At 39.4% G+C, this 22,044-nt stretch overlaps 1 protein-coding gene across 1 annotated transcript; it reads right to left on the bottom strand.

Moving 5' to 3' along the window:
- Nucleotides 1–1,873: 1,873 nt before the first annotated feature.
- On the bottom strand, nt 1,874–14,854 carry LOC137035099 (myosin heavy chain, fast skeletal muscle-like). The gene is made up of 41 exons (XM_067408391.1): nt 14,766–14,854; nt 14,586–14,625; nt 13,022–13,240; nt 12,799–12,942; nt 12,558–12,714; nt 12,424–12,451; nt 12,122–12,227; nt 11,882–11,974; nt 11,699–11,762; nt 11,511–11,609; nt 11,327–11,430; nt 11,108–11,246; nt 10,726–10,844; nt 10,488–10,637; nt 10,237–10,407; nt 9,846–10,146; nt 9,698–9,762; nt 9,519–9,606; nt 8,948–9,065; nt 8,742–8,865; nt 8,502–8,638; nt 8,153–8,408; nt 7,820–8,062; nt 7,537–7,713; nt 7,081–7,226; nt 6,873–6,963; nt 6,404–6,793; nt 5,529–5,655; nt 5,153–5,271; nt 4,871–5,067; nt 4,604–4,787; nt 4,340–4,505; nt 4,084–4,208; nt 3,670–3,978; nt 3,344–3,547; nt 3,136–3,261; nt 2,876–3,046; nt 2,673–2,777; nt 2,451–2,546; nt 2,205–2,336; nt 1,874–1,998 (listed from the first exon to the last, which is right to left on the bottom strand). The coding sequence occupies exons 3-41, from the start codon at nt 13,226–13,228 to the stop codon at nt 1,984–1,986; spliced, it is 5,793 nt and encodes a 1,930-aa protein (XP_067264492.1). The 5' UTR covers nt 13,229–13,240; nt 14,586–14,625; nt 14,766–14,854; the 3' UTR covers nt 1,874–1,983.
- Between the last annotated feature and the right edge of the window lie 7,190 nt (nt 14,855–22,044).

The raw sequence follows: 22,044 nt of genomic DNA, 5'->3' as shown, positions 1-22,044 counted from the left end.
GAGCAGACACACTGTGAGTTTAAATCTAGACTAAAAACACATCTGTTTAAACTTGCATACACAACACATTATCTACTTCTATAATTCAAATCATGTAAATTGTAGGCTGCACAGATTAGGTCAGCCGGAACCGGGAACACTTCCCATAACACCTGATGTACTCGCTACATCATAAGAAGAAAGATGTCTACGCTAATATTAGTCTCTGTATATCCCAAGGTTTGCCGCAGCCCTGACGTTTCAACTAAACTATCCCCTGCGAAGGCCCATTGCCCTTTCTTTTCCCTATGTATAGATAAAACGTTGTCAAAATTTTTCCAGTTTGCATAGATCCGTGAACACAACAAATTTTTTCTGTTATGCGGACCGGACAAGTAATTTGGCAAATATCACTTTTTTAAAAAGACCAAGCTGTACACATACACACTGAAACACACAAATCTATAGAATAAACACGTAAATGAACGGCAAGAATGCATTAAAGGTATTCGGTTTTCAGTAGGAAAGATGTAATTTAAGCTGCCCCTAAAGTAATAATTAACAATTTTTACAACAGAAGTGATTCAATCAAAAACCAACTTTAGCTCGATAAGAATTTTCCTATTGTCACTGTGAAGCTGCTTTGAAACAATATGTATTGTGAAAAGTGCTATATAAGTGAAAATTACTTCACTTGACTTGACATAAATTGCCAAGGTGTGCCGAGCCCGCTTGGAGTGAGAGCTCACTCTACTCACGGTGTCACTGCCACTCCGGCTCTGGCAAATGGTGCTTTGCTAGCAGACATATCTAGAGCTGCGGGCTAGGCTACAACCAACACCTTCGCGAGATTCTATCATCTCCATATGGAGCCAGTTTCATCTTGAGTTTTTGGTGATATCAGGTAAATCTCAACAAACTGGCTGGATGTAGTGCTCGCATTAGCAAGGTGATAACATGCGCTCTTAGGTCTAGTTAAGTTCCCCAGGAATGCTGAACCCTAGGCCACCTCTCTCCATCATTCTCCATCACCAGAGTTTGTGATTATGAGGGGAAAAATCGGAGCATATCATGCATCATGTAACCTTTTTTTTTAATACAACGTAAATTAGATTAATTGAACAGAAAAAAAAAAAAAAACATTTTGTGAAATACACAACAAAAACCTTTTTCACAGGAGGATTCAAAACGTCAATCTCATAACGCTATATAATGCTAGCTCTGCTCTCTTGAGACTGCTCATCTGCGCACCTACAGGCCACAGCCATATCTGCACCCACCACTTAAGCTAACCCTTTCCTGTTACTTTGGGTGGGTAACATTTCTGTTTAGAACATTTGTGCTGCGGTGAGCTAGGCATCACTGCACACATTTGTGAGATATAATAGACTGGATGTGACTGAGCCATCTCTGGCTTATTCAGTGCTTGGTGTGTGAGCGGTGCATGATACATCGTAGAGGCTTAATTGTGCTAACTGGAAGGTTGGTTCATAGAACATTGCAGTAGTCCAGTTTTAAGCTTTACAGTATATTCAGATACTGTACGTACCTGATACATAGGTACTGTATGGTCTGATTTGTGTAATGGTGTTAAGTGTTAATTTGAATAGCACTGAGGTTTAACTGTTTAAGACTCAGAATAAATACTATTTTAAATTGCAATGTAGAGTAGAGTATTTTCCAAAATTGTTAGAGGAAGAAAACATCAATCCAGTGTAGAAACTTTATAGCAGAAATGTTTGTGTGAATGCATTCAGTGAAGATGAGTATTACATTTTATGGACTCTTTTGAACTTTTATGGAACCTTTAAGAGTTCAAATTTGAATTAAATGTGAACAATAAGTGTATCTTGCTTTAAAAAAAAAAAAAAAAAAAAAAAAATCACACAAAGTCTTATTTGCTGAAATATACAGGTTTATTAAGAAAGGTACTTTTACACTAAACATTCATATTATATGACTTCAGTAAATGCTCCTTTCACATTTTAAAGATTCTTCATTCATTCATTCTTCTTTGACCTGGGAAAGAAGGAAGAGGCAAGCAGCCTTATTAACAAAAATGTGCTCCACTTTACATAATGAAGATAATACAGATGTGCAAATGTCATACAGGACATGTAACATCAGCAAAATTATCATAGTTCCACTATACTTCTGCTAAGAGGTAGTTGAGTTATTTCTTTATTAAAATTGTTCATCCAAATAAATAATCTACCCAGTCTTACCTTTCCAGCATCACGGCTCTTAACTCTGAGCTTGTTGACCTGAGACTCAGAAATGTCAGCACGCTCCTCAGCCTCTTCCAGCTCATGCTGCACCTTCCTCAACTTGGACAGGTAACCATTGGCTTGCTCCTCCTAAAGTTTTTTTTATTTTTTTTTTTTAAATAAATAAATATTTAATGTATCATCAAATTAGCATTAAAATATAAATAATTACAGTGTTAAAATGTTCTATTAGGTTTTACATACCGCCTCTTCAGACTGCCTCTTGTAGGCTTTGACCTTCAGCTGCAGTTTGTCAACCAGATCCTGGAGTCTGGCAACGTTCTTCTTGTCCTCGTCAGTCTTCAAAAAATACACACATTTACTAGATTAAGTCTTGATCCTTTACTAAAAAATAGTTCTTGTCAGTACATACAATATTATACAAACTCTTTTGTCTGAACAAACTTATGAGGAATATAGTCATACCTGATAAGTGAGCTCTTTCACTCTCCTCTCATATTTGCGGACACCCTTAACAGCATCAGCTCCACGTCTCTGCTCTGCTTCAACTTCAGTCTCAAGCTCACGAACCTATAGTAGAGATTATTTTTAATCAAACAATTCATTCATAATTTATAATATTATAACATACTTCACATTGCCCACATCATAACTATAAAGAGGCTTACTCTGGACTCCAGTTTCTGGAGTTGTTTCTTTCCTCCCTTCATGGCCAGATTCTCAGCCTCATCCAGACGGTGCTGCAGGTCCTTCACATTGACCTCCAGATTCTTCTTCATCCTTTCAAGGTGAGAACTGGTGTCCTGCTCTTTCTTGAGCTCTTCTGCCATCAATGCAGCCTTTTGTGTGAATGCAGAAATTCATTAGTTCCACATTTTTTAAGTACACACGTGTCTTGGTGAGGCATTTGTCAGCTACTGTTACTCACATCAGTGATGGCCTTCTTGGCCTTCTCCTCTGCATTTCTGGCTTCCTGTACTGTGTCATCAACTTCACTCTGGACATGAATAAGGTCAGCCTCAAGCTTCTTCTTGGTGTTCAGGAGACTTGTGTTCTACAAAATGATAGGCAACAGTATGAACATTTTGAATGATGCTCTCAATTTCCTTAATTTCAGGGAAACAATATGCACTTACCTGAGAGTGCAGCAGCCCAACACGCTCACTGATATCCACCAGCTCTTGTTCAGCTACTTTGCGGCCTCTCTCTGTCTGCTCTAGAGCACCTCTCAGCTCCTCAATCTCAGACTGCATCAGAGCGTTTCTGCGCTCCACCATGGCCACCTGCTCCTTCATGTCTTCCTGTCCTCTTTGGGCATCATCAAGGTGCAGTTGGGCATCCTGAACACAACAAAAGCTTTACAATGAGTTTTTGATGTGCTTTCTGTTGGGCTTTACATAACACATGTTAGATTCTAAAAAAAAATATTAATACATCCCAAAGTCAAAAAGAAGTCACATACCTTGAGTTGTCCCTGAACGTTCCTGAGCTGTTTTTGGGCCTCAGCAGCCTGGCGATTGGCATGGCTTAGCTGAATCTCCATCTCATTAAGGTCTCCCTCCATCTTCTTCTTGATTCTCAGAGCATCATTCCTGCTCCTAACTTCAGAGTCCAGAGTGCTCTGCATGGATTCAATGACTCTCTGGCTGTTCCTCTTGATCTGCTCCATCTCCTCATCCTTCTCTGCAAGCTTCCTGTCAATCTCACTTTTGACCTGATTTAGCTCAAGCTGGACACGAAGAATCTTGGACTCCTCATGCTCCAGGGTGCCCTATGAAATATAAAAACTGCATTTAAATGTGAAAATGAAAATATATATTAACAACATAGTATAATGGTTCTAGCAAGAATTCCATATTGATCTTCAGATACTTACTTCAGCCTCCTCCAGGGCGGTCTGAATCTCTGCCTTCTCAGTCTCCACTGTCTTTTTGGCCTTTTCCAGCTCATGGATGCCTTTCCCAGTCTCACTTAACTGCTCTGTCAGATCTGAAATTTCCTCTATAGAAAGAAAAAAATATATAATCTTTATCATAATAAACATTCAATAACCATATGTGCTTACTTTTTAATGCTCACTGAGAATTAGAACATTATTTTTTTTCTCTCTAATTTAACGGTTTAATTCTTACGCTGCAGATTCTTGTTCTCTCTCTTGAGGGTCTCCAGTTGATCCAGACTTTCTTCATAGGAGTTCTTCATCTTGAACAGTTCAGTGCTGAGTGAACGAGCCTCTTTCTGGGCACCTTCCAGCTCTGCCTGACCTTCCTCATATTTCTGCTTCCATTCTGCCAGGACCTTTAGTGGAGATATTTCAGGTTTGTTTAAAAAAATGAAACAAAGCCCATTCCAGCAATATTTTACAAAGAGAATATCATATGACTAAAATTGTTTACCTTGTCAAAGTTCTTCTGCTTCTTGTCAAGGTTAGCAGCCAAACCATTGGCTCTCTCCACATCAATCATGAGGTCCTCCACCTCAGCCTGGAGTCTCTGTTTGGTCTTCTCCAGAGATGCACATTTGGAGTTCACTGCCTCAACTTGTTCCTCTGCCTCTTGCAGACGCTGAGCCAGCTTCTTCCTGTTAAGTAATACACATGATTCTAAATTCTAATCTATAATATAGCTGTGAGAATTGAGAATATTATTCAATAATATACATACTTGGACTCTTCAAGCTCCTCAGTGCGCTGAATGGCATCAGTTTCATATTTGGTTCTCCATTGAGCAACCTCGCTGTTGGCCTTTGACATTCCCCGCTGCAGCTCAGCCTTTGCCTCCTGCTCTTCCTCAAACTGCTCACGGAGCAGGTCACAGTCATGACGGGCTGACTGTACAGCATGGGCCAGTGCGTTCTTAGCCTAGGAGACAAAGTCACATAATATTAGCTATCTCTGCATTATAGTAATGTACAAGTATATGTATGTATTGATTATGCTGTATTACCTTAACCTCCTCTTCAATATGCCTCTTAAGCTCCTCAATTTGCTGAGTGAAAGCTTGTTTGCCTCTGGTGAGCTGAGAAACTAGAGCTTCCTTCTCCTCCAGCTGACGGCCAAATTCACCTGTATAGTTTCAGATTCACCTTGTCAGATTGTGCTATGTCTCTATCAGTTCTTTTCAAAACAAATGAATGTAAGATTTTATCAGTCAACATAAAAAATATCCTCTAATAAGACTTTGTTACAGTCAGAAATTAACTGGTGAATAATAGTAATACACTATTATTGTTTTTTTTATGATTATTGTTAATTATTGACATTAATTACTTTTGATACAATGTTGATTTGTTCATGATTGGTCACAATTTGTCATTAGTTACCATTTTCAGTTTGAAATCTTGCTCTTTGAGCACTGAGATCATTTATCTGGCGACTGTTCTCGTCATTCTTGGACTTCATTTCACTAAATTGGTCCTCAAGTGTGCGGCACATCTTCTCAAGATTGCCCTGTAAATACAAAAGTCATTAGATATTTGAAAAAAACTTCTTGTTGTATGTGACCCATGCTGGCGTCATATTGACCGCATTTTCAAAAATGTATGATGTATGATTTGTTGGAAGCAGACAAAAAAGGACTTTGCTAACTCTATCGACTTCAAATAGGTGTAGCTAAGTCAATTTTGAGAAAAATCTAGTTAAAGTTTTCTGAAGGTTCCAAAACAAAATCACCTAGCAAGAATACCGTAAAATCCCTGGTAATACCACCAAATTTGGCACACACCAAGTCAAAACCCACATCTATCGGAAAAATATATAGTCGACTTTTTTTTTTTCCATGATACCACAATTGTTTGATTAACATTAATGAGACAAACAGCCTATATATTAAGATCTACTCTCTGAACACTGATATGATGTTTCACATCAGATGTTTTTCCCCAACAGTTAACCAACAGTCAGTGCAACTAAGATCATTTCGCAAGAGTATGCTTCACTTTACAACGTTGCCAAACTTGTGCTGAGGGGAAGTACCAGTCATTCAGAAACCAGCAGGGAAAAACTGCAATTTTTCATGATTATTAAAACAAAGGAAAGATTAAGGAAGGTACACCTCTCAGAAAACGTACAAATAAAATTCTTGTAAAAACCTCAAATTTGACCAAAATCTTAATTTTTCAGTTGTTTCGCCTGTAGCTCGTAATTAGCTTTTTTTTGCAAGCACGGGTCACATATATTCTTCCGAATATTTCCCAACCTTTGCTTTGGCAACAGCTTCCATGTTGCTGGAAAGATCATCAATCTCCATTTTGTATTCACTCTTCTCCTTCTCAAGCTTCTGCTTGACACGCTGCAGGTTGTCGATTTGCTCTCCCAGCTCGGCCACACTGTCTGCCTGCTTCTTGCGTAGGGCAGCAGCTGTAGCTTCATGCTGGAGGGTGGATTCTTCAAGGTCACGACGCAGCTTCTGGAATTCAGCTTCACGCTTCTTATTCATCTCGATCTGAGCAGAATTGGCTCCTCCAGCCTCCTCAAGCCTCTCACTGATCTCCTCAAGTTCCCTGGAGAGATCAGCTCTCTGCTTCTCAACCTTGGCACGAGCAGCACGCTCAGCCTCGATCTCTTCCTCCAGTTCCTCAATGCGAGCCTGTGGTGGAAAATAGTTCATTAGATTTTGGGTGATAATGTACTTGATCATAATCATAATGTATAAAATCTCAAAATACCTGAAGCTCCTTGATCTTCTTTTGGAGTTGAGCACCCAGAGATTGTTCATCTTCTATCTTGCTAAGCAGCTGGCTTGTTTCAAAGTCTTTCCTGTGGGTGTTCAACAATAAGTAGTTTGTAAAAAAAAAAAAAAAAAAAAAAAAAAAAAAACCAATAACACAACAATAAAAGTTTTCAATGTTTTCAAAGATTTCATGCTTTATTTACTTTTTAATTTTCTCATCAGATTGCTGCTTGTCATTCTCCAGGTCCATGACGGACTCTTGTGATAATTTCAGGTCTCCTTCAAGCTTTCTCTTGGCTCTCTCCAGGTCCATGCGGAGCTTCTTCTCTTGTTCAAGGGAACCCTCAAGCTACAGGAAAATGATATACAAAATATGGGAGGGCTCTGAGCTTGGAGTTTGGCCCGAACCTAGAGAACTCCCCCCGGTTCTGATAGGAATGGTTAGATCTAGAAGTGAGGTGATGGGGTGGTGGAGGGATGCTGATAAACTGTTAATGAACAGAGGTAAGTATGCTGTATATATATATACATATAATATCTTATCGTTATTGAGTTGATCAACTGAATGCGCTTCTCTCGGGTTAATTAGGCAACGTGCTTCTCCCGAACTTTGTTAATAATACGTAATTTAATATAATTCATTCACATAATCAACTCACATCATCAACTTGCTGCTCAAGCTTTGTCTTGGATTTGGTCAGGGTGTTGACTTTGTCCTCCTCTGCCTGGAGATCATCCAGTGTCTGCTGATGTGCCTCTTGGAGGGCTTTCTTCTCCTTCGTAAGCTTGGCAAGGCTCTCATCCTGAGATGTCATTTCCTCAGTCAAGTTCTTGACCTGTGTGATTTTTAGTTTCAAGTGAGGTTATATTTTACAATTTATATTCTATATCAATATATAAGACGGAGATTAAATCTAATCTTAAACCAACTCAGTCTCCAACCTTATTCTCAGTGGCATGTTTCTCCTTCTCCACTTTAGCCAAGGTAAGCTCCAGGTCATCAATGTCTTTCTTCAGCTCAGAGCACTCATCCTCCAGTTTCCTCTTCTTGGCTGTCAGTTCAGCATTGATTTCTTCCTCATCCTCCAGTCTTTCAGTTGTCTCTTTGAGTTTAGCTTCAAGCTGGATTTTGCTCTTGATCAGACCTTCACACCTCTCCTCAGCATCTGAGAGATTCTCAGTTTCCTGTTAGTAAAATACATTGCTATTTGATTGGAAACCACATTGCTCATTTTAATGGAGCCAAAACCAGTTAATTCAAGTAAAAATACTCACAGATGCTACTTGCAGCTGCAGATCATTTTTCTCTTGCAGCAGTGATACCATCTTCTCTTCAAGCTCCTTCTTTTTGGCTTCAGACTTAGCCAAAGCCTCTTTGCATTTTATAAAGTCCTCTTTCATGCCCGACAGCTCCTTCTCAGTCTCGGCACTCTTCAGCAGAGGCTTAATCTTGTAGTAAACCTTCATCCATGGCCAGTGTTTGACATTCATGAATGAGCGGATGTTGTATTGGATAGTGTAAATGGACTCCCTGTGAATAATTCATCATTAAATGGCATAATTATCATTATTTACTGTTTACACAGTTATCATTGATGTCACCTTTATTCATGACAATACTCACCTCCTCTCCGTCATTTTCACATACTCCTTCCTCATCACATAGCCACGGCAGAGAGCCTGAGTCATTGTGACCAGAGTAGCCAGTTTCTCATCACGCATCTCCTCAAGAGTACCCAGAAGACCAGCTTTGAAGAACACCTGAATTTATGTAAAACAATAAATCAAAAGATATTGATTCAATCTGTATAGGCTAAATGATCATAATCACAGAATCTTTGAAAGTACACTGCTGAATATGAACCTTTGTGTGTCCAAATCTGTACTCATCATGAGGAACGTCGATGGATCCCAGGAGTTTCTCACTGGCCTTCTTGTTATCCATAAACTGTCCTTCAGGGATAACACCAGCATTCAGCACCTTGTATCTGTGGAAAATTTATCAAAATACTTCGTCTTTTAATTAGGAGACTCCTGCAGGAAATGGTATTTTCATGTGGTCTAATTTACCTCTGCTTAAAGTCACCATATTGGATTCTGCTGGGGAAGCCCTTTCTGCAGATTCTGATACCCTCCAGTACACCGTTACACCTCAGCTGGTGGATAACCAGGAAGTTCTCCATGAGACCTATAACGAACAGTTTACACCATAAACTTGGAAAAATTTACTTCATCATATATATTGAGTGCCAGAATTTCTGTCATGACAACTCTGAGTGTTTAATGCTGCTGCAGAGAAAGTACGTGACTTGCTACTGCCCATACAAACATGGCACACTGCTGTGAGCAAGTAAGAGATGCTGCTGCTGTACAATATAGCGTACATGATTATCCCCAGCAGATCTATACAGGGAGAGCTGGGGAAGGTGGAGGGTTTCTGAAGCGCTGCTAGGCATGCCACCAAAATATTTTGAAGGTTGAGCATGCAAGCTCATTGGCTACTGATACAGCAGGAACCAATCAGCTGTGCCCTATAGATAATGATGTGATTACAAGCAGGTTGATTTAAAGGACCTATTAGCCTGTGCCATCTAGAGTTTCATGGCAGAACTTTGTATATCTTAAGTCTTTAATACTTTACCTGGAGTCTTGGACTCATTAGGAATCAGACAGCGCACAAAGTGAGGGTGAGTGCTCCTCAAGTTGGTCATGAGCTTGCCCAAGTTCTCCTGTGGAGAATAGAAAAGGGTTGGCATGCTTTGTATTTCATTTTTTTCCTCAAGTACAGCCATATTGTTGTGATGTCATCTTTATACATACCCTGAATTGGGAGGACACAGTCTGCATGGATCCACCCTTCTTCTTGCCACCCTTTTTAGTAGTATCTATTGATATGCAAATATAAAGCAACATGTATGAATGCAAAAACAAGAAAAAAGTTTGGTTAAATTGTTGTTTTTTTCTTTACCTTCAACAACAGCTGGGTAGAGAGAAGCCAGCAGTTTGTTAGAAGACTTCTGGTACAGCTGCAGAACAGATTCATTCAATGGATCCTTGTTCTTGTCCAACCAGCCAGTGATGTTGTAGTCCACAGTTCCAGCGTAGTGAACCAGGGAGAAGTGGGCTTCGGCCTTGCCTTTGGCAGGCTTTGGTTTCTGGAAAGCATTGTTTTTGCCAAGATGCTGATCATACAGCTTGTTCTTGAAGGAAGTGTCTGAAGCCTTGGGGAACATGCACTCCTCTTCAAGGATGGAGAAGATACCCATGGGCTGTTTATAAAAGAATTTTGTTTATTGCAAAAAATATGACATTTTGAGAATAGACAGTGGCATTGAATAAATTCATAAACCATTAAAAACCTTCTCAATGAGCTCAATGCAAGAAGCCAAGTCCATGCCGAAGTCAATGAACTCCCAAATAATGCCCTCCTTCTTGTACTCCTCTTGTTCCAGCACAAACATGTGGTGGTTGAAAAACTGTTGCAGTTTCTCATTGGTGAAGTTGATGCACAGCTGCTCCATGCTGTTGTACTGGAGGAAAAAATAACAGAAACATTTACTGACTTCTGAATATGATTCAATGTGACATAAAATAAAATAATCATTCTTACATCAAAGATCTCAAAGCCAGCAATATCCAGCACGCCAATGTAGAAATTTCTTTGTTGTTTTGTGTCCAACATCTGGTTGATACGAATGACCATCCACAAGAACATCCTCTCATAGATGGATTTGCCCAAGGCGCTGACAGAGTTGTACACCTGAAGAATAGATATTTAATTCTGCTTCTGCAATAATTAGCCAGAATTTTTGATTGAACACATGGACATGCTGGAAATGTTACTATACCTGTTGCACGGTCTGACCTTTGGTCACAAACTCATTTCCGACCTTGACTCTGGGGTAGCACAAACCCTTTAGCATTTCAGCAGAGTTCAGACCCAGAAGGTAGGCGATTTTGTCAGCCTCTGTTAAATACATTTTAAAATAAATTGTCTTAGCTGTACAGAGTCTTTTCTGTATGAGTAAAATTATAATAATTCAGGCACCAGGTACTTTTACTTTTATTTTTAGATTTATTGATATGCACAGCAAAGCACACTTCTAATTTATACTTACACTAAACATTTTACGCACAGTCGATGCAGCTGTTACTATTTTAATGCCCAGGATAAAACAGAAGCACTAAGACTGGTCTCAAGATATATTGCAAAAAGCACACAAGTCTCACCCTCTGTGCCGTCAGGCTCAGCCTGCTCCTCACGCTGCTTCTGTTTAAACTTCATGTTACCATGATGAAGCACAGCTCCAGTGAACTTGTAAATGCCCATTTTCTCCTCATTAGTGAAACCCAGAATGTCAATAGCATCCTGTAAATTACAGAGAAGAATGAGATTTATGATGCCATATTTATATAGAATAATTCAATATTCAAACAGCAATGACTCACATCAGTAGCATCCAGCTCCACTTTATCATCAATGCTGGCCACTGTGATCTGACCCTGACTGCACATGGGGAAGTCATAGGGGTTGGTAGTGATGAGCGTCATTTCTGTAAAATACACAGATTTTAAAAGAGTATCTTACAATATTATCTGGCATTGAAACATTGAATGAAATATGTGCACCTACCAATCAGCTCAGGCTTATGGTTGGTCATCATCTGGTAGAAGATGTGGTATCCTCTCTCATCTGGAAGCTGGAATGACACTCTAGACTTCTCCAGCAGATCTGTTAAGAGAATGTACTTGAGTCACAATCATCTGAAGAGTGACAAAGACAAATGTGCAGGATTTATCAATGAAATCGTGTCCACCTACATGTCTCAATGTCAGCACTAGCCAGTTTTCCAGTTGTACCGAAGTGAATTCTGATAAATTTACCCTGTTTAAAACAAAATAGCATAATACATAAATAATAACAATCTCTTACAGAAAACTCTGTATAGAAAAAACTGAACACAACTGACCATCTGTACTGTAAATAAGCAGTGGTTAACTTACAAAACGAGAGGAGTTGTCATTTCTCACAGTCTTGGCATTACCATAAGCCTCAAGCAGAGGGTTGGCAGCAATGATCTGGTCCTCAAGAGAGCCCTGTGTTGTTTGAAGGGTTTTCAGTTATTTATTATTTCATGTCTAAAGACTGCATTTCACAAATTCACATATCATATAGTTTGTGTAAATTAACATCTTTCAAAAAAAAAAAAAATATATGACATAGTTTTGTATCTCATACAGTACCTTTATTTTACCCTCTTTCTTCTTTTCACCACCTGATACTGCAACTGTGGCAAAGTACTGGATGACACGCTTGGTGTTCACAGTCTTTCCAGCACCGGATTCTCCACTGGTTTATGAGAGATTAGAAAACAGAAGATTAAAAGACATGTAGACTTTTCAAAGTATATTCAGAAGTTCATTTCTAAATTCTGTTTTGTAAATATCTCCATAAAGATTTGCCATCTTTTTTGCTACATTTGCTACATTATACTTTAGATTTTTAAATTTTTTGTCATGGTCTGAGATTAAATGAAAATACTTACGTAATCAGGACAGACTGGTTTTCTCTATCTGTTGATTGTAATTTGTAAAATATCCAGTAAATACTTCTTATATTAACAGTGTCATCTAATTCACCTTAAAGAATTCTATACAATTCAATTCCATAATTTCTTACCAGTTTGCATAAACTGATAGGCGTTGTCAGAGACAGAGAAGATGTGGGGTGGGGCCTCCATACGCTTTTTGCCTCTGTAAGCAGTCACCACTTCTGGATCATACACCGGGAGCATCTTGTATGGGTTCACAGTTGCGCAGAAGAGCCCAGAGTAGGTCTGAAATGAGTAGAGAAGTGGTCAGATTGCAACAACACAGACAAAATGAACTTAAATCCTGTTTTATGTTGTTTCAGAACCTACGTAGATCATCCATGCAGCATAACGCTCTTTGAGGTTATACAGCACAGAGGCTTCATTGAGATGGGTCATCATGGCCATGTCCTCAATCTTGTCATACTTGGGAGGATTCATTGGGTAGACATCTTCTTCCTTAGCAACTCTCTCCTATAAATTTGATAAATTAGATATTAGATATAAAAGAAAACAATGTAATAATAATTTAATGAGCATTTATATAACTCACCTCCTTAGTGTCAAGCAATTCAACTTTGACTTTGCCACCATCTTTGCTCTTAATTGTTCCCTTGAGGTACAACTCTTTGACATCAGCCACATAGCAGGCAGTCTTGGCATCAAATGGTTTGCTCTGAGCCTCGATTCTCTCCCTCTCAGGCTTACGAAGGTAAATGGCAGCCTTGCCATACACGGCCATCTCCGCGTCCGTACTCATGGTGGCGGCTTACTAAAGAGAGAAAAGATAAAATATGATAAAAATGATAAAAATTTCATAAATATTCCATGTAATAATAAAGGCAAGACTCATGAAATGAAACACATGAATTGTGTAAGGAAAGAGACATATTCCTAAGTTTAGGTTTATACATGAATACAGACACATACAACAATACTAGATAAACATTTAGATAGCAAGCAAGAAGCAGGCAAGGGGCGATTGAATATGTCTTTCTGGTGATGAAATTGATATGCTGTTGTCGGGGGACAGCACACAGTACAATATGAATTGTGGTATATAACGAAGTTTCAGTTCAATACAGAGATTCTCACTGTCAAACATGAGTCTCACTAGTGATCTTTCTGCTCGAGCATCCTCCGGCTATGAGTATGAATGAAACAGACATTAAATTACATGTGTGTACTCACTAATGCTCACAATACCCTATTTTGGGTAAAAAGAGGAAAAATAATACCTCTCTCTAAAGAGAGAAGTTTTTCTCCACTGTAGATAAGTGTACTAGAGTTTGTTTGTTTTTTTCCTCAGTGGTTGCATAAGATTTACTGACAAAAATTAAGAAATTACTGTCAAAGATTTTTTTATCATAATAATTTAATATTTTATGATATTTAGACCTTTCTATATTTATGCAAATGCCATCATGGATTATGATAACAACATTGCATAACTATTTTTAATTTAATTTAATTTAATCAGACCAACAGTTCTGTAGTTAGAGCCAATTTCATGTTTTGCTCTATTATACCATCATCAGTTGGCCCTTTCCTGCTTCTTATTCTGTTTCAAAAGAAATGTCAACTTTGGTGAAAATATTTAATTCAATTTAAGAGTTCTGGCCACTTATACTTATATGCACATTAGTTGACATACATGTATACAGTATATCATGACAGAAATTTCTCAAAGGTCATAGGGAGCAGTCGATTCAGCCTGAGTTTTGTTGTTCCTTACAGTTTTAAACTTATTAGCATGATTGCAAATCTCCACATTTGCAGTGTTTCATGTTCAGACTGTCCTCTATGTTTGTGCCAAATTTATATAAACTTTCCCACAAGCGGTTCTATGGACTCTTATAGACTCAAAAGTGGAAGAAGAAAAACAGAATATAATAACGCAATAAAATACAATAAGTGTCTATGCTTGGCCCCTAAAAATACAGTAAATAAAGGGTTAATGGGACCAAGTCCTTAAATTCATCTTACTAATACATTTAAACATATTTCTTTGTAAATAAATTATACAATTTTTTTTTAAAGCAGCATGCTTTACCAGTTTTCATCTATGATACAAACTGCTTTCCTCTACCCTAATCCACACACTGAATCAAACTCACTTGCTTTTTGTCCTTGAGGCCAGATGAAATTTTCACTACCCTTGAATTGAAAAAAAAAAAAAAAAAAAAAAAATCAATTCATTAAAATGTATTAATGTAAATAAAAATACAATTACTTTAAGTACAAATGCATAGGTGATGATGATAAAATGCCTTTCAGTAATAGTCATCCACTCTTACCACTGGATGGAACTTCTGAGGTCTTCTGCATCTCTTCTGGTCTATCCTCTTGGCTTTTATAGAAGTTGTTCATGCACACCAAGCAGAATCTATACATGGGCATATATTCTGATTTTTATTTATTTTTTTAGAAATTTATGGACAGACTCACAGACAACCCATCTGATGAATCAGTCATAAGTCAAACCTTTATTGCTTTATTGCTTAAATATTTCTCTGACTACTGCACAGCTAAGGTCACAGCTTCTATCTCAAAGTTTCATGTGTTATTATTTATTTTTAGTCTATTAATAACATATGACACACTGAAGTAAATAAATCCTTTTTTGGGAAGAGGGTACATTCGGAACTCATGAGAGTTAGTACATGAATGACCCTTAGCATTTTCTTGGCAGTCAGGCACATCTTGTTTTTTTGTTTTTTGTTTTAAAAAGTGCTAAATACAACCACACACAATAAAGTTAGTTCCACGGAGGTAAAGCAAGAGCTGTAGTGTGACTTTCTCACTATTGATTAAAAACAGTGATGATAAATATTCAAAAAAATATTCAAAACTTAAAAGCATTCTTGAACAGCATTTGTTTCTTCCTTTCTTTTTTTGAATGAGAAAACATTCCACCTTTTCACCCATGACAATTCTTGTAGCAGGCTATTGTGTCAGCATATATAGTTAAAGAATGTAGAATATAGAAAAATACTGGAAAGTATGTTTAATACAGTGAAAACACATATTAAATGGCAGTTTTTCTTTGTAAAAGAAAGCCAGTGCTAAAAAAATGGCACATTCCCATCCTGCAAAAATCCCTTTGTTACTATTTCTGCAAATGTTGAAAGGTTACATGTCTTTGTCTTCAACAGCCACAGTCTAAGCCTCAGCTACATGACAGAATAAAATGAGTTTGTGATTTGCATAGCAACACGCTAGCAACCACCCAGAAAACCCTAGCAACTGTGTAGCAACACCCTAGCAACCACCCAGAGTACCCTAGCAACCGCATAGCAACACCCTTGCAACCACATAGAAATGTCACTGGAACTACCCAGAGAAACCTAGCAAACACATAGCAAAACCCTAGCATCCACAGAGAACACCCTAGCAACTGTGTACATATGCCCTTGAAACCACACTGATCAAAGCAACTGCATAGCAACACCCTAGCAACCACCCAGAACACCTTAGCAACCATGTAGCAATGCCTTTGAAACCACAATGAACACTCTGACAACAGCATAGCAACACCCTAGCAACCACCCAGAGTACCCTAGCAACACCCTAGCAACCACCCAGAGTACCCTATCAACCACATAGCAACACCCTTGGAACCATCCAGAGTACCCTAGCAACCGCATAGCAACACCCTAGCAACCATGTAACAACGCCCTCAAAACCACACTGATCACCTTATCAATCATGTTAGGGTACTCTAGGTGGTTTCAAGTGTGTTGCTACAACTGCATAGCAACACCCTAGCAACCACCCTGAACACCCTAGCAACAGTGTAGCAACGCCCTTGAAACCACAATGAACACCCCAAAAAATGCATAGGAACACCTTAGCAACCACCCTAAGTACATTAACAACCATATACCAACACCCTAGCAACTGTGTAGCAACACCTAACATCCACCCTAAGTATCCTAGCAACCGCATTGCAACACCCTAGCAATCACCAAGAAAACCCTAGCAACCACATAGCAACACCCTACCAACTGCCCAGAATAAAATACTTGATACCAAAAATCAATACCACGCAGCATGTACAGTACAGTGCTTGTCAGTTGTTGGTATCAAAGCATTTTAATGAGCACAAGTACACAAGCGGAGTAACAGGCCCAATATGAACTATCTATCAGACAACAGAAGGCATGTAGTAGATTGTGTACAAAGGTTTTTCAGCAAAGTTTTGATCATGTCGATAATTTAAAGGCCTTAGAAGTTTGTGTTGCAAATATGATACAGTAGAATTAACAGAACAGTAGTAGGTAGTCTACTGTTTAGTAATCAACTTTCCCATTTCACCACAGAAGGAAGAAACAAAAGCAAATCCTCAGGCCTGCTCAATAAAGTGGTGCAGGTATGACATCAGAACCCAGAAGACTAATTCGCTGCTGGTTCCTTCGAGATTTTCCTATGGGGTTTTATAATGGGGTTTTTCAATTTATGAGTAAAACAAAGCCTGTGGTAAACATAATTTGACAATACTTTGATGTTTTGTTCTACAACGTATACTGCACACACTCAGCTCCGGAAGCAAAAAAGGAGGAGCGACGAGAGTAATGGACGAGAGAGGACCAGGCCTGGATTTTATATAATGTTTATTTTATATATTAAAGTTTGTGAACGTTTGCCGGTTCCCGCCTCCTTCTTCCTGTATCAACTAACCTTACTACATTGGTGCTAAAGCCTGGGAGGAAAGAAAGACATGCTGTCGGAAAGCCCTCGCTGCTGAGTGTGAAGACCGCAAGTGGCTGCCCGAGGTGGTGGTGCTGGAGCGACTGATCAACAGGTGGGACAGAGAACTCGCTGCCACGCTCCTGGGTCGAGGTTGGGTGGCTGCCGTCCGAAAAGGAACGGAGTCGCCGCCGCCGTTCACCATGGGCCGGAGCCTGCTGCGGTCTGCCATGAAGGGGAGAAGCAGGGAACGGGGGAGGAGCTGCCGGCTGCCCTCAGCCAGAGGAGCCATCGCCGGCTGCCAGGTGGCGGAGGAGCCGTCCACCGTCCAGCACCATCACATGGCACAGTGAGGAAGAGCCTCTTGGCTTGCTGAGGACCGCGCGGCAGTGTGTCCGGGAACCGGACCCAGATTTTTTTTTTCCTCTCTTCCCTCTCTCGTCCCATCTGTCGCTACCCCCAGGAGCTGCGGCCACCGAGACTGGCCCCCGGGGGGAGTAGAGCGCAGTCTTGTGGGTACCCCCTGGCCTAAAAAGTGGCGATGGGGGTATGTGACGAGCAAGGCGGGGCAAGAGCCGTGAGGGAACGGCGCGAGGCCGCAGCTGCATGTTGCACCGGTCTCGTATCTCTCACGGAGGCGCTCCGGAAGCATAAAAAGGAGGAGCGACGACAGTGAAGGATGAGAGAGGACCAGGCCTGGATTTTATGTTTTATTATGTTTGTGTGGCCAGCAGATGTCCGTGAGGGTCTGCCAGCATTTACTTTCATTTTGTATTTGTTTATTTTATATATTACAGTTTGTGAATGTTCACCGGTTCCCGCCTCTTTCTTCCTATATCAACTAACCTTACTACACTTATAAAAAAATTATGTTTTCAAAAATGAACATAACTGCTTTAAAATTCGTGTTTTCGCTATAGGTGTTTGTAATTTATGTTGTCTAACAAAACATCAAAGTATAGCCAAGTTATGTTAGTTTACCACAGGCTTTATTTTACACATAAATTGAAAAACCCCATTATAAAACCCTATAGGAAAAAAAAGGAACCAGCATTGAATTAGACTTCCAGGTTCTGATGTCATACCTGCACCACTCTCTGACTTCCAGGTTCTGATGTCATACCTGCACCACTCTCTGTCACTTGAAAGATGTTTATTCTTTTACATTTAAAAGTCCTAAGGGTTAGATGGTATCAAATAACAGAGAAATATTAATTAACTACATGTACTTTGGATTAGGACTAGGGTTTAGTTTAGGGTTAGTTGCATGTAATTATACATAATTCATAGTTATTACTACGAGTGTAACAATAACACTGTAAAATAAAGTGTTACCAGATTTTCCAATCACTTACGCTTGTTTTCATTTGATGGACTGATTTAAACTGCTGTTTTCTGCAGCTACAGTACTTCCTTCTGATCCTGCTGGCAAGCTTACCTTATATAAATACTCACAGATACTTCCCCTTAGCCTGACCTTTCAGTTAGCCAAGTTGTAATTTCAGCCTCCTCAATATGCTTTTCCATATCTCAAGATTCATATCTGATGATCATATCTTTTTAATTATTATCTATTAGCACTTTCTTAAATGGCACCATGAGTTTAAATGCTGGAATATCCTATTTCCATTCCAGCCACAATCATGGACTTTTTGGGCTGCTTTAAGCCATGGTATGCCCTCTAACCCAGTGGTTCCCAACCAGAGATCGCAGGGGGAGTGCAAGAGTTTATATGCTCTGAGGTTAAACATGAATATGAAAAACTTTTTTGTGTAGTTTCTTGGAATGCACCAAATGATCGGCCACTTATCCGAAAATGTTGTCAATTAATTCCTTTGATTCTATACATGGTCTCTCAGCTTGCCGATCACATAAACCGATCATATTCAAGTATTTATGAGCAAAGAAGAGGGATAATTGTACTGATCTGGGTGTCATCAAGACAACCTATTAAACAAGGTTGTTGAGAATATTCTGTAAGAATATCCTGTAAGTTTTAGAGCTGAAAACTTCCTTGTTAGTCCAATAAAAGCTTTTATGGACACCAGACCCAGCAAACAACAAAAAGTGGGGATCTATGACATCAAAGGGCAGCAAGCACCGCCTCCGCAGAAGAAGATCAACGCCTACTTCATCACCGCCTGACCGTTTAGCCCTGCCCACCGATTCACGCATGACATGCAATAGAATAGGTAGCCTAAGTAACATAGGCCTACGTGGTGCTAAACCAGATCGAGCTACCAAGAAATAAACATGCTGTTGAGGATTACAAAATATTGTGCAGTGCCTGGACTCGACAATAATGCAACACGTAAGTAATTAATGTTAATGTTAATTCTAATGCCTGATCTGATATGTACTGATTCATGTACAGTCATTTGTTTGTGTGTCAGCAAATCAAACCCGTGACTAAACGGCAACTTGCGTTATTTCTCTTAGTAGGATGAAAATAATCTGTTATTTAACGGTGATTAAATTATATAAAGACACCCAATCAAAGAAAGCTCCCTTTGCAATCATTTGACAGCTTCAGCGCGCATTGCTCCATCAAACAGCGCAAGTAATCAGTGACTGACACGCGCAAAACTCCCATTTTATTCAATGAATCTCTTGGTTATATCATGTTTGCACTGTTAGTGAAGATGAAAGCATTTGTTAGTGGACAGAAATTGAGTTGCAATGACGAGATCACTGCTTTAAAGGTGCCCAAGAACGATATTTCACAAGATGTAATATAAGTCTAAGGTGTCTCCTGAATGTGTCTGTGAAGTTTCAGCTCAAAATACCCCATAGATTTTTTTTTATTAATTGTTTTAACTGCCTATTTTGGGGCACCATTAACAATGCACTGATTTACACTCGGCGCCGCTCCTTTAAGACGCGTGCTTCCTGCCACACGAGCTGTCGACTATATTACAGCGCATTTACAAAGTTCACACAGCTAATATAACCCTTAAATGGATCTTTACAAGGTGTTCGTCATGCATGCTTCGAATTATGTGAGTAAAGTATTTATTTGGATGTTAAAAGTTTTATTCTGAGTGAATTTGAGGCTGTCCTCCGTGGCTAACGGCTAGTGCTGCACTGTTGGAGAGGTTTATAAAGAATGAAGTTGTGTTTATGAATTATACAGACTGCAAGTGTTTAAAAAATGAAAATAGCGACGGCTCTTGTCTCTGTGAATACAGTAAGAAACGATGGTAACTTTAACCTCATTTAACAGTACATTAGCAACATGCTAATGAAACATTTAGAAAGACAATTTACAAATATCACTAAAAATATCATGCTATCATGGATCATGTCAGTTATTATTGCGCCATCTGCCATTTGTCGATGTTGTTCTTGCTTGCTTACCTTGTCTGTGCACAGATCCAGCCGTTAATACTGCCTTTCCTTGTCTAATGCGTCGAATGGGCTGGCATTATGCAAATATTGGGGTCATACATATTAATGATCCCGACTGTTACGTAACAGTCGGTGTTATGTTGAGATCCGAGTGTTTTCCGGAAGTCTTTTAAACAATTGAGATTTACATAAGAAGGAGGAAACAATGGGGTTTGAAACTCAATGTATGTCTTTTCCATGTGCTGAACTCTTGTTATTCAACTATGCCAAGGTAAATTCAAATTCTGATTCTAGGGCACCTTTAAAAAAAATCTCACAACTGCAGATATCCAAAGAGCTCTTTATTGCCCAAGTTGTTGTCAGGGTTCTGTCACTTCGGTCTAGTTTATTTCTTGGTTTTGTGACAGAGCTCTGACACTCCCGTTCTTGTCTTGTCTGCGTGCCTTGTTTCATGTTGGGAGCGTGGCGTTCGGATCGTATCTAGTTTGGTTTCGGTTTCGTGTCGGGATTCGGACACTCGCGCTCCCAGTCCTGTCTTTATTGTGAGCGCACGGTTTGTGTGTACTTTCACTTGCCGTGCGCTCTTGTCTCATGTTTTGTGTAGCACGCGGTTATTTCCACCTGCCGCGTGCTTTCATGTTGTGTTTTTGTCTTGTGCAGCACGCAGTCTGTGTTTCACGGGCTGCGTGCTCTCATGTTGTCTTGTTTTGTGTGAACACGTGGCTTATGAGTTTTCATAGTCACGTGTTCGTGTCTTCATTGGCCATGTGCTTGTGTCTTTGTTTTGTTTGGTGTGAGCACATGGCTTGTCATGTGTTTCTTTGTGCCATGTGCTCTCATGTCTATTGTCTTGACCCCGCCCACCTTGTTACCTCATTATTGGTTGATTTGCCCCACCTGTCCTCCCTCATTACCTGCCTCATTTGCTCTCCTATTTATTCTCTTTGTGTTTGCAGTCCCGTGCTGGTTTGTTGTCATAATTTGTCATATTATTCCTTGTGTGTCAAGTTCTAGTTCAAGTCAAGTCAGTCGAGTCAAGTCAAGTTTTAGTTAAAGTCTGTTTTCCCCCTCGGGGTTGTTTTTGTTGTGTTTTTGTTTTTGTTTTTATTTTTATTATTAATAAAGCCCTTCCTTGCCCTGCATCATTGAGTCCTCGCTCCTTCTACCACCCACCCAACCTGACAGTAGTGATGGGCAGATCGAGGCTTCATGAAACACTGAAGCAGCTGAATCAAATGTGCCGTAATGATTCGAGGCTTCGAAACAATCTGACACCCGTCTCCACGCTGACCCCTAGCGGTCAGAGCAGTGCAAATGCAACAAAACTCAGGCCAAACATGCATTAAAAATACACTTTAACAAATGTATTGCAAAAGTTTTATTTAAAGTAAAATCAATTAAATGGAATTAATTTATCATCTTATAAGATTAAATATAGAGTGTCTGTATAATATTTGTTCTTTTATCAATTTTAAAGGCTTGTTTCTCTGTTCCATGACTCAAGCTAAACAGGCAAATAAGATATTAATAACTACCACT

The sequence above is a fragment of the Chanodichthys erythropterus genome, chromosome 13 (assembly GCF_024489055.1).
Source record: "Chanodichthys erythropterus isolate Z2021 chromosome 13, ASM2448905v1, whole genome shotgun sequence".
NCBI classification, from domain to species: domain Eukaryota; kingdom Metazoa; phylum Chordata; class Actinopteri; order Cypriniformes; family Xenocyprididae; genus Chanodichthys; species Chanodichthys erythropterus.
The sequence above is the reverse complement of the archived record's forward strand: the minus strand, read 5'-3'. Positions and strand labels throughout refer to the sequence as shown.